The 17089-nt window shown below is 43.1% G+C and overlaps 1 protein-coding gene across 10 annotated transcripts in view; it reads right to left on the bottom strand.

Moving 5' to 3' along the window:
- Positions 1 to 2540: 2540 nt before the first annotated feature.
- CASK (calcium/calmodulin dependent serine protein kinase) overlaps positions 2541 to 17089 on the bottom strand; it is a 439221-nt gene continuing 424672 nt past the window's right edge. For all 10 annotated transcript variants that reach the window (XM_053917273.2, XM_045187586.3, XM_053917276.2 and 7 more), the window contains 2 exons: positions 11612 to 11695; positions 2541 to 8116 (listed from right to left, as the gene is read on the bottom strand). In XM_053917273.2, coding sequence (XP_053773248.1) covers positions 7940 to 8116; positions 11612 to 11695 — 261 coding nt within the window. In that variant the 3' untranslated portion in view covers positions 2541 to 7939. The remainder of the gene's footprint in view (positions 8117 to 11611; positions 11696 to 17089) is intronic.

The raw sequence follows: 17089 nt of genomic DNA, 5'->3' as shown, positions 1-17089 counted from the left end.
GAAGAAAATGATGCTATGAAAGGTTTTAGTTCTTCCATTTAAGAACATTTCTCTCTACTTATTCAAGTCTTATATTCTCAGTGCAGCTTTATCTTATTTTCTTCCATATAAATCCCTTGGATTTTGTTGGTTTCAAAAAACTTGTTGCAATTGAGAATAGCATCCTTTTATCATTAAAATTGTGCAACTTTATTGCCAATACCTAAGAATACTATTGAATTTTGAGTTTTTCAATCTGCTCTTTATTAACTTGAATGGACGTCCAGCTGTTCTCTTTGTACTTTAAGGTGTACACTGACATCATCAGCAATATGGGCAACTTTGTCTTTTTTGACATTTGTACTTTGATCTGTTTCCGGGCAGTGCTTTACAATGAATACGAAATGATAGTGGGGGAGGGCATGTTAGATAAGTCATCGAGCAGTGTTCTTACTATGACCCCCTCACTGCACTGGGAAATACAAATATATATACACATACACAGGGGTAGGCCAAGTAGTTTACAAATAATACAATAATTAATAAATAAGTAATACAAGTGTAAACTGTATTCTGTGTACTCACAAGTGTAAACCTACCTTTGCCCACCCCTGTGTGTGCGTGTATTGGCCTGACAGAGACACAGAGTATTTATAGCAGTTGAGTGGCATAATTTGGTTGAATATCTACTTTTTGTTTATCCATATTTTCTAATCATTCTTGAAGGTCATGTATTATTTAGGTAATTTAAAAGCTAATGGCAATTTTAACACATTTTGTGTCTCTTTTAGGTGGATTATGTTGGCTGTGGGTTGAAATAGCTATTCTTTATCTGCTAAGGATATCTTCTGTCTTCTAAAAAAGAGTTATTGTTTTTAAATTAGAACTCGTGTTGAATTTTGTGAAATGTTTCTTTTTGGCCACTGCAAAGATGATCAGATGGTTTCTCTTTCTTAAGGAAGAGAAATATAAGGAAGTATATTTTATATATAATAAAATGCACAGATCTTAGGTGTTCAGTTCGATGTGTTTTCACATATTGTATACACCTTATAACCACCACCCCAAACAAAAAATAGAACATTTCCACCACCCCAGAAAGTTTTAGAGGGAATTCGTGGTGAGGTGTTGTGCTTTGTGCACAGTCTGCGTTTACCCATCTCCAACCTCAGTTTAACATCTCGAGGGCCTGGAGCCCATGGGAGGCCCCAACAGGCTGTCCCCTCTGAAGTTGTTCATCAGACCAGGCTGGTGGCAGAAGGGAGCTGGATTCTCTGCAGTACTAAAGCTGCTTTCTGGGATGTGAAGAGGGCAATGGCAGCAGTAGTGATGCGTTTAGTGGTCCAGCCTAAGAATTCATCTGTGGCAAAACTGTTTCTCGGTGCCACACCGTGAAAGGTTAAGATGGGGAGGAGCATGGAAAGCAGATGTCGTGGGTGCAGGATCCCCGACACTGCCAAAACCATGGGATTTTGGCTGCAGGCCCCATGTCTTGTGGTCATTCCTTGATAAAGTCAGGTGCCATGTGATGGAACATTCTCTCCTGGAGCACCCTTGCCTTTGGCTGGGTTGCTAGTTTGCACTACTACATTGTCCTTGGGGAGCTTGCTACCTCAGGATACTCAAGGGTACTACCCTCTACGCTGCACCAATCTTGTTGCAGTCTTTTTGCAGATTCCCAGTCTCTGCAGCAGCAGTTCATCACATGATACTTGGTGTTATTTATTCAGCTAATTGTATGACAGTAAACTGGGAAAATTACAGAAATACATGTTTCTATTCGTTTCTACCAGCTTAATATTGGCAAGCTGGGTGTGTTTTCAACACCACGAAGTGTGGAGAATAAGCTTCATAGTAGATTATGCTTTGGGTGCTCTCTCCATTGAGAGTAAGAAGTCTGCAGGAAAGTGACTTGGGGTTCCGTGAATCAAAAGGCCAGGGGCTCAATTTCTTATGTCTGAATATAGACTCTACTATATATTTTTGGTAGCATGAAGTTTAGTTAGGTCAAGCAATTAATTACTCCTAGTGTATGTTTCCTTAATATGGGTCTTTTTAGTGTAAGTTGTGAGCACTTTTAGGTTGGGCTATTTTAGGGGGTTTGCGTGTTCGGACACATTCAAGTGTGAGTGTCTAAAGCCACCATGGGCAGAGCCTAGGGCAAGGACAGAGAAGGGAGGGTGTAAAGTAGGTCATCGAGGCACGCGAGGGGCTGCATCTCAGACTCCAGGAAACCACCAAAGCAAACCACCCAACAGCAAGGCTTCCTCCTGAGGCTTTCTCTGCAGTGTCAAACAAGCGGCATGTTTTCCCTCTTAAAAAAAACCAACCCTGAAGCTATTTTAAATCTACATTCAAATGCAAGCAACTGAATTTGAACAGCTCTTGTGCCACAGTCCGCAGTGGCCATGCTGGAGGCCGAGACTGCCAGGGTGGACCCTGGAAACGTGAGAGCTGTCCCAGACCTTTGTGGGAGGGAGAGGAACTTCCTCTCCCTCTAGCCCTTGTGTGGTTTGTCCCCAACCTGTTTGGCCTGCAATCTGAGGAGGAGACAAACTGCCTTTTCATGTTTTATACATTTTATTCATACATTTCTCCAACTTTGAAATGACAAAAGCCCAATTCTATGGTTTCCCATTACACAGCATCCTACAAGTATGTATATGCTACAAAGAATACTATGAAGATTCTCTTCCTCCCCTGTCACATAAGAGATAACTGATTAGGGTTCCATCGACTTGTACTGTCTGGCAGTGCACCAGCGTTCTGGTAGTTCTGGCGACAGGGCAAAGGGATCAGGGCGGGAGGGCGTGTGCTAAGGCATGTAAATAGATACACACAGAGAGAAAGAAAAGCGGGACATTTACAGAGAATCCGAACCTTTCCGGTCCCTTCACCTCCTGGGTGTTGGAGGACACCTCCTGCACAAACGCTCTTGCACGCTAAGGCTTTGCTGTACCCTGCAAATACTTACAATTGGATACGGTGAAATATACAACAACCATTAACATCGCTCTCTTTTTATCACTGAGACAATACTTCAAAACCTTTTATAAAAAGGCAATTATACATACAGAAAAAAGAACATGTTGGCAAAACTTTATGCAAAACAACCCCAGTACTGAGTTTGAATGGCGACGCACCTGCATTGCAATTAAACGTGATACTCTGGTCCGAGCACGTGAGGCTCGTGTGGCCTTTGCTTCAGTCACCCTGCCTGCTGCCCATGCAGCCTCCAACCTGCCTGCATGGGTGCCATTCCAGGACACAGCTGAGCTGCAAATCAATTCCTCTAATTCCTGGTCTCTTCAAAATGAAAAAAACAATAGGTGGGATGACTCACTGTGCAGGAATGCCTATTTCTACTCCCAACAGACCTCCTTCTAAGAGACTGCACATCCTGTGTGTCCTGAGGTGGTCACACCTCCAGACCTCCCTTGGTGAGAACGCTGACACAGTCCCTACATCACGTGCCGGAGAGACTGGAACTAACACATATGTGGCAGCAAAGTTCCGAGTTTCTGAGCACACATAGATATGGATTGTGCTTGGGGCCAGAAACGAGGTCTCTTGTGTGGTGACAAACATCTCTTTCCATTTTCTTTTGCTGGGTCCATTTGCACAGGTTCAAGAGAGTTGATGGAGGGGGTCAGGTGAGAGGTGGTGGGAGCTCTGGCTTTTCAACTCCCCCCCAGGAGTGAAGACATGGCAGTGCCTCTCCTAGAGATGGTGAGGCCCTCCTCTTCCTCCTCTCTGTGGGCTGGGTCTGCCCGCCTTCTGCAGGCCAAGAGTGGTGGAGAAAAGACCAGATAAAAGGGATATGGACTGGTGAACATACTATTCTTCTCCCTCTCTTCTACTTTCTGTACATGTCACAGCTAAACTTGTCTCACTAAGCTGGGAGACCTGAGTCTTCCAATTGCTCCAAGTTTAAGGCGAACTGATAAGTGAGTGTGGGCAAAGCCAATCAAGCATCAAACCTTCTGGGCATAGTCCTGTAACCGAAGACACCACATGGGAGGGGAAAACCTTACTTCTAAAGGGGTAACAAAAGGAAAAGTTCTATCAAATGAGATGTTTCATAACTAAAGCTTGTAGCCCTTATGTAAGCTGCAGCAAGAAGCAAAATATCTTTCGAAGAAGAGAATTAATTAAGAGGCACAGAACAAGAGAAAAGTGCTCAGGGACCTTTAACCTGTGGCATGCTGTAATCAGCCTCAGTATCATAAGCCCTTGTAAAGAGGATGGAATTAGGAGGCTGTGCTCAGTTCTGGGAAGACAAACCCTTCCCCAGCTCCCCAATGCATACACACACACATACACACACCAGCTTGATAGGCAACAAGGAGGAGGACGAATGAGGACCTTTAGGGGCTTGTTTTGGAATGCCAATTGCAAAGTGCCTTCTCCTCCTGCCAAGGAGACAGCGTGGGAGGCATTATAATTAAGAATTTTTTAATCAAGAATTTTTCTTGCTAGCTATAGCAGCATGTCTCTCTGCCCCAAGTTAAGAGATGGACCTAAAATGAAGAAAAGGACATCACAATAATGGAATACAACAGATTGCTTGGGGCGACCTGTCCGTAAGGGGCAGTGTCCACTCTGAGCATCTCCTCCGTTCACTTTCCCCAGGGGCCGGGCTGCTCAACTGGCTCCACTTTTTTAAGGGATGAACTCAAACCCTTAATGAACTACAAGTGATTTAAAAACAAAACCAACCCCCACTTCTCTGCAGTAATGAGATCAAAGGCTTTACAAACACAAATTGCAGCACCGAGCCCCAGCCTGACTGGTTGGCCCCAGCAGTGCGAGATGGAACTGGACCTGGGGAGGGGGAGCACTTGCTGCCTCCTTCGTGCACTGATGCCTTTGCACCATCTTTAGATCCTCTGCCACCAATAGAATGAGCTCGGGAAAGACGCTTTCTGAATGTGAATAGCAAGAAGTAGGTCATCCATTTCTTTTTTTCTCTGAGCAAATATTTTAAACCATCTCACCTGACAGGAGATACATTTAATTGCATTTTAAAGGGCTGCCATACTATCTTGACACTGGGAAACTTCCAGAAGAACTGAGTGACATTATCCTTTTTAGTGTTAAAATTGAATATGCTGCATGTGCAAAGTAATTACTGGTTTATGATTAAAAAATCAGGATATTTCTTCTTTTTAACAAATAATTCGATGCATTAAAAATACCTCTTCTTTTTGCTGTGGGGAGGGGGGGCTGGGGTAGGACTGAGAACCCCCAGAATGTGGCTGATTTGACCAGTGATAAAATCTAATAACCTCATCATTTCCTCTGGTATTCAAAAGGAAAAAAAGATGGTTTTGCTGACGGAATGGAAGCAATAAAGCAGCTTTTGAGCAATTTTCTCTGATTACTTAGTGGACAACTGAAATGTAGTGGCAGCAGCAATGTACTGAAATTACCCTGAATTCAGATATTTAAGTGTTTCCTGCTAGATCTGCTTTAGAGAAGACGTGTATTAGTGGAATGGAATAGGTGACCTCTCTGAGAAGTCAGATAGAACGAGTTCTGGATGGAAGAATTCCGCCATTTACACAATGGCAAGAACAATGCCTGCCCGTATGCTTCCCGTAGGACGCATAAAGCGATCAGAAGAGAGGACTAACACTATCATGCTTTTTCAGTTCTGGGACCGCAGACATTTAAATTGGCATTGTTTTTCTCTTTCTCTGCTTGATCCACATTTATCAATGTGGCGGGTGGCTTAAGCCAGGCATTGCCAGCATCTCTGGAGATTTGGTCTAAAAGGGCAAGTGGGAGCATGGAGGCTTCTGCCAGAGGGAGTTTCTCTTCCCCATGTGTTAGTTGTATTCTTCTTTGTGCTTCATTGATAAAGAGGTAGAGCGGGCCCTTTCACACTGAGAAGAGCCTGGATTGTGGTACCATCACGGGAATGACTTGACATCAGGTAGATTCAAATCAATCCTAACAGAGCCCTAAACAACTCTCCGGGTTTCTCTCTCCACCCAGGATGTCTCTGGTATGGTGGTGTGGTCACCCTGCTATGGAGCACCAACAGAAGCAGTCCACTCGACATCTTGTTGCTACATTGCAGACTCATCTGGTCACTGACAAACGACAACATCAGAGAAAAAAATCAGCATCATTTAATAAGAGTAGGTGGGGAGCGATGACACTGTAAAAGGAATATGCAAATGTCTTCTCTGTGTGGTCCTTTAAGAGGGGCTTTTCAGCTCAGAACACACCCCGCACATCCTGCCAAGGCACAAAGCGATGAGGCCACCTAACTGACAAGAAGCAAACATGATGGTATTTTTTTTTTTCAAGAATCACAGGTTAATAGAACCACTTCACACACCCTGACACTCTAATGAAAAACCTTCCACTGACCTCTGGCAAGAGTCGGAAAACCCGCAGCCTGAATCCGCTATATTGGAAGGATGTGGCCTCATGTGAGGGTGATGAGATGGTTAATGCCTCTAAAGCAACAAGGAAAGATGATTCTCCTGTGCCAAGGGATATAGCAAGAGGAAGGAAAAACCACAGATGGCCTCTCGTACATTGGTGGCCCTTGGGTGCACTGCGCGTGCTCTGGGAGCCAGGCATGGTCTGAGTTGTGCTCTGGCAGAGTATTTTGTTGTCCTGCCAACTGAGAGTCACTCCTGGGCCTTCGATGGTTCAATGAGCATCTAATGAATATTAAAATCTCAAAGATTATCAGCTTGTATATCTGAACAAATCTATAATGAAATGAAGGACCCAAAGGCATTTAATTATTGAACACATAAAAGGAAGTATATTTAAAAAAAATTGGTCAAACTGTCCTGTTAGTTATCACTTTAAAGGAATTTACAGGGCTGTTATAGATTATTCTTTTGGAATAATTCAGTTTATAGCAAATGCCTAAACTGGTTTCTTCATTGCACAGTATATTCTCTTAAAATGGGTGCTTTAAAACAATTACATACATATTAAAAATCCTCATTTATTTGCTTAATTAAAACATTAATACTCTCAGACAACACAGATTTGAAATGGTGAAACCAGCAATTCCCCCTCCCACCTTACAACAAATTAAATTGAGACAAAATTACAAACACATTTCACTATATGATTATTATTAATAAAAATCAGTTTTGTTTTTTTATAAAGTTGCCCAAAATGCAAGGGATGTGCATAGGTTTTACAACTTAGTCATAATAGCATTTTATTCTTATTCCCCTGGGTGTGCCCCGTGAACGGAATGTACTTGGCTGTAGATTACAGATCGTTTTGTCCAACACAGACACACCAACAGCATAAACGCTCGCGACTGTCCACATGCATTAAGAGTCAAGACCCAACTTCAAATCTCTAAAAGGTTTACAGGGTGCTTCAAAGAGACAGTATCACATTATCTGGATGTTACATAAAGGACTTAAAAAAAATACTATTCTAAAAAAAAGAAAGAGAAAAAAGGCCTTTAAAAATTTATGACTGTTTTGTAATCACTAGACTGATTATTTCAAATAAATAAAGGAAAGAAAGATATTCCAATCCATAAAATCAGACTCTAAAAAGAATGTAGTGTTCCACCCCCAGTCAAGGTAACAGAATCATTGTTTATTATTATTAAAATAGATTATAGAAAGCAGCATCTATTTTGTGCAGTTTTTAGGGGCCTTGGAAATAAAAAGGCTATGATTTCCAAAAATATAACATTCCAAAGGATTGAATAATACATACATTTAAAGATACATTTTATTAAAGTTTAGGAGAACTGATTAAAAAAGATACTGTCTCTTTAAATTAGTGTGTAATTGTTTTTCTCCTCCTACCTATTTGGACATGACAATAATTATAAATGTAGGTCACACTACAACTAGGTAGTCTCTAGGGACCACGACCTGCTGACACAAGGCCAATAACAAAGAGGCGTTTCCATGTATGAGGTGGCTCCCAGTTATGCATCAGATATCTGGGGACGGGCCTAATAGACCCAGGAGACTGGGACCCACTGAGGGGCTGTGCACACGAGCTCGACGGCTTCCTCCAGATGTCTGATTGTCTCATCAATTTCATTGTTGATAATTGTGAGATCGAAGTAGTGTGCATATGTTCTCTGTAAGATATCAGACTCCTTCTGCAGGCGCTGAAGAGATTCATCCTAAATGGTGATGGGATGGAGGCAGGGGTGGGCATGGGAGAAGGGAAAAGCAAAGAGAAGAGAGAAGTCAGCCGGATTCTTTCCCTTTTCATATTTCTGTTCATCCCAGTGTCAGAAACAGTCAAGGCCAGATCGTGATGCGTCGTATCTGGGCACAAGGCTGAGTCTGCTTCATGAGAGAGGAGATGACGGTTCCCAGGATGGCAGGGTTGCAGAACTACTGCTTGCAACCCAGACTGCTCACCATGCAACAAGGGGCTCCATGCCAAACCAGACGGACCAGAGAAAACACACACTCTTCAGCAAACACACTACCCCACTGGGACTAGCTGTCCTGCCCCAGGGTCAGTAGGTGACCAATTAGCACAGCTGTGCTGCTCTGATCACTTTTGTCTAAACCAGGCTCGACTCATCCCCAGCCACTCTCCTGGTCAGTGGGAGGACTTGGGTGATGTGGTCAGAACCCTGCCTTTGCCTTCCCTTGGTCCTCTGACTCACTTTCACAGGGCCCTGGAGCCCTGCTGCATTTGCACCAAGAAGCCCCTGACTCTGGAAAACAAATTAAGTTGTGTTTTTCTCTTTTCTACTTAGAGGCTCAACATGTTCCAGAAATTCAATTACATGTAATGGCACTCACTCAACCGCAGTGGGTGCCAGAGGCAAAAGCTTTTTGGATGTTACAAATAATGGATGAAATAAGTCCATTATCCAGATACAACAGCAACTGGCATCTGATGAATCCCCTCCAATTGGTCTGTATTGGAAATGCCCAAATGTCACTGTTCATAAGTATGCAACTCTCTTATGGAAAACACTCTGAAGTAAAAGAAGCCACTGACTTCGACGGAGGTTTGCAACAGTAAAGAACTTTCCCTCAACTCCCAGGGCTTGCTACAGCTTTTGAGAACTCTCAGCAGGGTGAGCCCGCAGAAGGAGGAAATTCAGGGTCCCTAGTTTGTCATGCAAGTCTCACTTTAGCCTCAAGATGGCAGTTCTTTCAAGACGACGGTCTCTTACAAGTCAGCAGAAAGTCTGCCATTGCATCTTCATGGCTCAGATCATGTCATGCTGAACGTTCAATAGACATGTTCAAAATTGAAACCAGGCAACTTGGTAAGTCAAGTTAATTGTCCCCTTCTCCCCCAACACTACATAGGTGAGCTGTTGGGCTGAGTTTTAAAATATACGTAGATACAATTAAATACCTGGTTATTAGATTCAGATCTCTTTTCCCACCTAGACCGTAAACTTGTCTTGTGTGTCCTGTGCTGTGCCCAGCACTTGGCATTTTGCCTTGCACACAGTAAGTGCTTAATAAAGGTTATTGAAAGAACAAGCACTTGGCTGGCTGACTAGTACTGGCCATTATAGGATGTGATGAGTGTTAAATCTATAATCAAGAGACAGAGCAGTTCTACCAGGAAACGGGGGCCTATGATGACATAGATGGAATTCCAGAAAAATTAAAACATGTGGTGCTTTCAGGGACTTGGGAGCCGTGCCACCCAGTGCTAGCTTAGGACTCCTCCTCTTCTCTAAGGCCCATCTTTTATCTGTAAGAGACCCTTCCTGCTATGTCTGTGGGTGCAACTCTCTGGAAAGGGGAATCAAAGCGACACTTGATTGATTCCATCATGGCACTGCAGGGGGGATGGACACACACCAGGGAAGTTGGGGACTCCATCTTTTCTATGGGGACACTCTGAAATGAGAGTGTCCTACCTGTTTTGTCATCTCCTACTGGAATTTCAAAGCAGGACTCGGCATGCTTTGGATGTTAGGTGTTAACCACTACAGTGTTGATAAGACCTCAGTGAATCACCTCCTAAGGTCATATTAACACACTTTCTGCTTGCACTGAAAAAAGCATAGTATTTTCACTGTGGCTTTACTTTACCAAAAATACAATTCAGCAGCTGCATTTTAGGAAACATGCATTCACTCAAGGATGAGTGCTTCCTACCAGTATGAGAAGGAATAATTCCTACATATTACTCTCTGGGATAGGGGACCCTATTGGAATATAAAGTCCTGGGCTTCAAAAACCACTAGTAGAGTTTATGATTTGCTCAGAAAGCTGGGCTGATAAAAACATTGAAGAAAATTTACAGCTGAGAGCATCAAATGTTTAAGGTAGTTCTCTTTATAAAAAAAAATACAGCTCCCTCTTAAGGATCTTACAGGATGAAGCTATGTTTATCACAGTTTCTTCCCTAACAACAGCTTATCTGCAGGCTTAACTTACATGTGAATATAATTTAATTCAGTGAAAACAAAATGCCTTTATTTTAACAGCAAAAGCAAGGATTTGTAGGAACAAAATTTCTACATTCTAAGTCTATGAAAGTAAAGAAGGCTGTATTTCATCACCTCCTAGCTTGTACTTACAGGCAATTTTCTGCACCATTTTGGCAGCTATGGAAAATTAGTAAAAGGGCAGGAAAACAGGCAAAAAACAAAAACAAAAACAAAGCAAAGATGATAATTCAAGAAAAATACATGGCAACCAAAGGATAAGAGCTACCATAATGTGGACTTTCAAACACGTTTATGTATTAAATGAGATAAAAAAGTAACATTCACAAAGGAATACCTCTTTTGCAAATGAAATGACAAAAAAATGAAATGTACATGAAGTGAAATTTCCAAGCCTTGATTTTATTGTCATAAGCTTGGCGGTTAGGCCTGTGTTTACTGAACAGAGTCAAGAGCCCTTACGTGGTTTCTTGACCATGTAAAGTAATGGTCTTCAGGATAACTTTGTGTAGAAGTCTTTTCTTAAGAATGACCCCACAGCAGATAAGCAGCAAGCGCCAACACATACAAAAGTACCTTCTTATCTGCTCAACAATAGGAGGCCTTCTAAGTCAGCCTGGTAGGAGACGTATGGCAGCCAACTCTTGTAGCCAGCTGCGGACTTGAGTTGGCCTGATAGGGGGCAGAGTTCATTCCTAGGTTTGGAAGTCTCCAGGGGCATGGGTTCCACTCCAGAGGCTGCCTTGGGGAACCTGGGCAGCCCTGTCAAGGTCATGAATTCCTTATAGCTGTCTTCAGGCAAAACAATCCTTGGCCCGAAGCTGGGTTTGGGGCTGCCGCTTTGCTTTCTTGGCGCAGTCCCTATCAGGAGAGGAGTGGGCTGGCAGCCCTGGAGGGAGGGAGCTGCCTGGAAAGCCTCTGCCCTGGAAGGGTGAGGGGTTCTAAACTATTTAAAAGTAGACATTGATGAGGCCACAGGGTGACTGTGCTGGGAACTAAGGCTTGAATTTGCCGAATGACTCTGATCGTAGAAGAACCACACTTGTCTATATGGCCTAGTTCCTAACACCGAAAGAGGACCTCAAACTCTGGAAACGCTAATGGCCAGCATGAAGAACAAAGCAGAGCTTCGGTTAGTCATCTTAATAACATGAGGCTTGGGTCTTGAATGTACGACACTACTGGATCCTTACTACAGGTGGGTGTGCTAATTTGGGGAGAACACTGATCAATTCTTACCTCATTTAAACCTGGAGTAATAGTTGGAGCGGCAATAAAAACAACAAAAGGAGCAAATTCGGCAGTTCTCAGGACCTTCAGTGCCTGTTTAAACAAACAAACAAACAATTGAGACTTAGAAGAAATAAGTAATACACCTTTCAAATGAGTCCACAAAAAATTTACACAACTGAAAAAGCCCTTGACTCAAATTTTTGGCAAGGTATTAAATTTACCAACTTTATAAATAACACATGACTCCCCTCTCTTCCAAAGGATAGACAATAGCCGTCAGCAAATAAAAGGTGACAAACTGGACATTTTTCTTATGCATCTCATGAATCAATCTGACTTAATTTTTCTTCAGAAAAGTTAACACTGATTATGTTGGTTTAATGTTCACTTAAACCTGGTTATTAATTATAGTCTAAATTGTAATTTATACAAAGTGCATTTTGGTGTAGATTGGGACCAGCAGGCTGACTTCACCATCGATCTAGAGCGCGCTTCACATTTCAAATTTCAAATTGCTTAACAAGGATTAGCAAACCCTGCCACTGTCACTGTGAGGCTGTGTTCACAGCTTATGAGTTGCCCTCAGGAAAGGCCCCCGTGGGGCTCGGGGTGGGGAAGGGAGACCCTCTCTAGAGCTGGAGTCTGGAGTCACTAAAGGAGCTTTGGGGCTATAGGCAATTCACAGGCCCATGAGAGGACACTACATTCAAGGGAGAGGGACCTCTGAAGACTCTCCTCTTTCAGCTCCCTTCCCAGGCATCAAAAACCTCTAAGTATGTGAGCTACGAGTTAGCAGGGACACAGTGCAAAGCTGACTGCTGATGGTGTAGCTAGCAGTTGATTCTGGTAAGGGTTACTGCTTCAGCTCCTCTTGAGCACACAGCACTTCCAGAAGTTACAAATTCCCCTCTATTGGACAAAAACATGTATGGGCACACAATTTACAAGTAACTGACATGTAATTAATTTGTATGTATCGGGATAAATATCTTGCTGTCCTTTATACAAGAATTTAACACGTCTATTCCATTATCCACATATTTTGCTTTCTAAATGGCCATTCAATTGTTTGCTTTGTCATATTCCTTTCCTCCTCTTTTTTTTGGCCTGGTTTACTGTAGTAGCAAGTAGACCTATTTTTCCGCCTTCAGTTTTGCTACGTTCCAATCCATACTAATCCTTGCCACCAGAATGATCTTTTGGAAACACAAATCCCAACGGATCACTTCTCTGCTTCAAACCCTTTGACTGCTCCCTCTTGGCCTTGGGGTAAAAATGTACGGTCCTTAAGGTTAATGTCAGGTCCCTCCCTCGATAGCTGATCCATGCTTACCTGTCAGCCTCTCTCTGCCCCTCCATGGACTGGCCTTACCGAACAACTTTCAGTTTGAGAAAGGGCCAAACTTTCTCTGGTTTCCTGGCCTTTTTCTTAGGACACCTTCTGCCTGGACCTTCCCTACTCTCCTTTCTGCTTGGTTGAGTGTTTACTGAACAGAGTACTGATTTTCTTTTGTCTAGAAAGTCCTTTGTGAGCTCTAAGCTGAGGTGAGGTGCCCTTCCCATGTGCTCTGGATGCACCCGCACTGATGCACCCATCACACTGAAAATGCAGTGCCTGAATTTTCAGGGGCTGCGTCTTGTTTAGTTATCTCCCTCATGTCCCAAATGGCACTTGCTGTAAACAGTCTGTATGATAAGATGAAAATGTAATGCAGTATATATAATTTTCACAAAATCTACCTTGCCTTTTGAGGCAGGTTTGACTAGAGGGCACTATGCTTTCAGGGCTTAAGGGACTCTCTCGGCCTCCATGAATACACTGGCACATAAGAGGCAAATTGGATAGCAAAGGGTTTGACTTTCTTTTTTTAGTGCAAGTTCGCTTTCACTATAATTATGTTTCTGAATTTTAGTTACACAGTATCTCCTTGTGGGTTAAAGGAACCCAGCACATTGTTTTACCTGTCCACTGAAGTGTTTTAATTGTGAGTCACAGGCTCAGACTCCCCATGAGAGAAAGCTCTTCCAGCTTGCATATGTTCATGTTTGAAAGAGGTAATTGGCAATGTACTTGCCAGTCCTTTCGTGAATGAAGACTTTAGCAAGGGACAAACTATATATGAAAAAGTCCATATATAGCTCAATTGAACTTAACAGGGGTCTTCATTTAGAAATGGCCTTTTTTCCCCGCTGTCCTTCCTACGCTCATAAGTCAGGGGAGACTATAAGTCAGTTGAAACATAAGGTTTCCTCATCACTGCACACCCACCCATAGCCAGCCTTTGGGCAAATAAGATGGGAAGAAATTCCTAATGCAGAGTTCCTACCCTTGCTTCCATCCCTGAAGCCATTCCAAGTGCCAGATGGAAATGCACACAGCCCAGGTGCTGAATGGAACTCACTGAAAAGTGAGAAGGACACCCTAGGCGAGAAACGGTCTTTTCTTTGCTTAGTGACCCCGACCCTGATAGCCATCCAATTCTTTGAATATTTTAACTTCTAGCCTGCTACCTACCATATTATAACACCAGAAAGCACGCTACTCAGAAAACATTAGCTCCCTGCAGATTACCCTTCTCTTCACACTGCATGCGCCTCCTTTGTGTTTATCCATAAAGACACGAAGGTCATTCTGCACTTACTGCAGAATGAAACTGTCCATGAAGACTGTACTCATCACATTGTCAAATGCCGCTTGTGCCTAAGAATCAGGTTATATTCCCTTAGCAATCAATTCCAAGGAAAGAACTAGCATACTTCTATTAGATGAGAATTATGGGACCCAGGACATCTCCCCTTTTTGTCCTGGTTGCCAGGAAGTTTAGAGCTAAATTTCATGTTTATCACAGTAATCACTGCAGCTTCTGTGGTTAGCATATCTGCTTTCCCCTCCTTTTCATGGCTTCAATTTTCTATTTCTATCCTATATTATCATATTTTTCCAAAAATTATAACATGCCTCGAATCCTGACTGAGATTTTCTGGTCTAGTTGCTCTTGTATCTTCAGTAGAGTCATCACACGTTCCCGCAGTTGTTCTTGAAGGTCTCTGTCCCCATTCTCTGCTTAACTTAGGGGTCTCAAGTGGGTGTCATTTTTTGCACAGTCTCAGCTTGCCTGAGGTTCAGGGGCACTTCAGGGACAGGAAATGAAATTGCTTCACAAGGATTCCTTTCCCTCAGGCGGTTAATGGGTGACTTTAAAATGACCTCTAAATCCCTTTCCTTTCTGACTTTAGATGAGACACAAATCTGCTAATTTTTACAGGCAAATATTGTTTTTTCTGAATTCCTGAGGGGAGAGAGAGCCTAGAAAGATCTCTGAAAATATACTGGATTCAAACAGCCCAAGTAACATAAATTCAACATTTAAAGCTAATTCTTTAGTTTAGTTTGGGGAGATAAATTGATTATATGGCTCATCTATGGTCAATAATTAATCTCAGGTTACCATCTTCAAGGAATAAAAACCCATTTGACCAAGTATCTAAGACGCAGATATCTTTTAAGATTTATTTGGCTTGTAAACTTAAAAAGTACGTAAGAGCACGCACCTTAGTCATTTTGTAAAAAAATTCTAAGGGTTTAAGGAAGAGCACGGTGAGCCCAGAAAGAATCTTGAGAGTCAGCTGAGTTCACAAAACAGCCCCTGGTGAGAACCTGGCTCTTGTTCTGAAGTACAGATTCCTAACAGACTGCAGCTGCACCTTGATGGCAACCTTTTCCTCTGTGGGCAAAGCAAAACCCTGAACATTCTGCTACTCTTAACTTTTTAACATGGAAAATGAATAAATCAGAATAAAATTTAAATTTAAAAACATCATAGTAAGTTTTGATTATAAACTGGAGCTATTACAGTTTCAGCTTTAGGGACATAGATTATTTTCTAAGCCATGGGTCTATTTCCATGAAAAATAAGTTCCACAGTGTTCCTCAGGTTTGACTGTCTTCTAGACTTTTTGAAATGAAAAAAAAAAACCCCAAAGATTAAAATTGTACCACTATACACAAGGTAGATCAGCTTAAGGATCCTCAGGGCTAACCCTTCTAGGACAACACAATGGAAGAAGGCTAGAATCGATTGTAAAAACACCTAAAACTAAAACTGCCAAGTTCAAACCTCATTTTCAGTTGGCTGTAAAACCTTGGTCAAATCATAATTATGTTAAGCCTTGGTTTCCTCATCTACAAAAGTAGATGCTGACATCTCTATCTTAGGGGTTACAGGGGTAAGGTAAGGAGTACTAATGCTTGGCAAAATATAGAGCACTACCGGAACACAATCTATTATTATTTTAAAAGAAGCCAAATTTTTTCTAGTTTAATGTCTTTATCATGGTCCTCTAGGTTTAAAGTTGGGCCACAATGTCTTATCACACAGTATTATTAGACGCGTGTTAAATTTGGCCTGAAGTGTCTAAATTAAGATGGTACAGAGTATGAGACCCGAGCTAAATGAGCTGAACACGAGCATTAGGTGGTCTTTCTATGGTCCACGCATAGTGGAAGTGGTGTCAGCAGTGATAGAAGTGAGAAGGTTTTTAAAAAATTGCCACATGGAATTTCTCTTGTTATGGACAGTTTATGATGTACATGGAGGAAGGAATTTCATTCTTACCAGCTTGCCTTCCTAGTTGCATTTTTAGCTCTTGACACAATGCTTGGGATACAGTAAGTGCTTAACATAAGCTGGTTGAATCAAACTGTCCATGAGATACAGCAGAGGAGGTAATCTAACAGGCTGGGTGGGGCGGGGAAGGGCATGGAGAAAAATGTCCTAAGGAGAGAGCGTCTCAGGAACAACGAGGCTCTGCCTGACAGCAAGCTGGTCATGGCCACGGGCATCCTGATGTTAGGATGCGGACCTTGCCAAGCCTGGGGGAGAGTGAACTGAAGGCAGAGAAGCTCCAGGGCGAAGCCCAGGAGGTGAGACCCTGTGGGCATCTGCAGCTGTACCATCAGACATGACAGTCAGTGTGAGAGCAGGAGTGGGAAGAAGTGTAGACTGCGCATGTGTGGCCCCGGGCGGGACAGCCTGGGACCAGAGTTTTCAACCAGACCAATGAGAGGAACAGAACCTGGGCAACCCCTGTCCTCAGGCCTGAGAGGCTCCGGCAGGGAACAGGGTGCCTATGGCCTGTCCTCAGGGGTAGGTGGCCCTGACAGATCATGGTTCTCAGAGGTGGGGACATAGGAAGCAGGAGAGAAGAATGCAGTGAGCTCATCCAGCAGTCAAGGGGAGCAGGGAACGTGCCCAGCCCGGGATGGCGGGTGCTCTGGTGCCCAGTGCCACACGTAAAAGGGACTGCTGTGGATGTCCTGATAAGGCTGAGAGAAGTGTCTCCCGCTCGGCAGTGCAGAGCAATGCATGACTGTGCAAGGGTGAGGGCACAGGGAGAGCTGGACACTAGGAGTGGAGTGGCGGCGGCAGCAGCAGCAGCAGCAGCAGCGGCGGTGGCAGCAGTGGCAGCAGCAGGTAGGGCAGA

This window comes from Desmodus rotundus, chromosome X (genome assembly GCF_022682495.2).
Source record: "Desmodus rotundus isolate HL8 chromosome X, HLdesRot8A.1, whole genome shotgun sequence".
NCBI lineage: Eukaryota > Metazoa > Chordata > Mammalia > Chiroptera > Phyllostomidae > Desmodus > Desmodus rotundus.
This window is presented reverse-complemented; position numbering and strand designations above follow the sequence as displayed.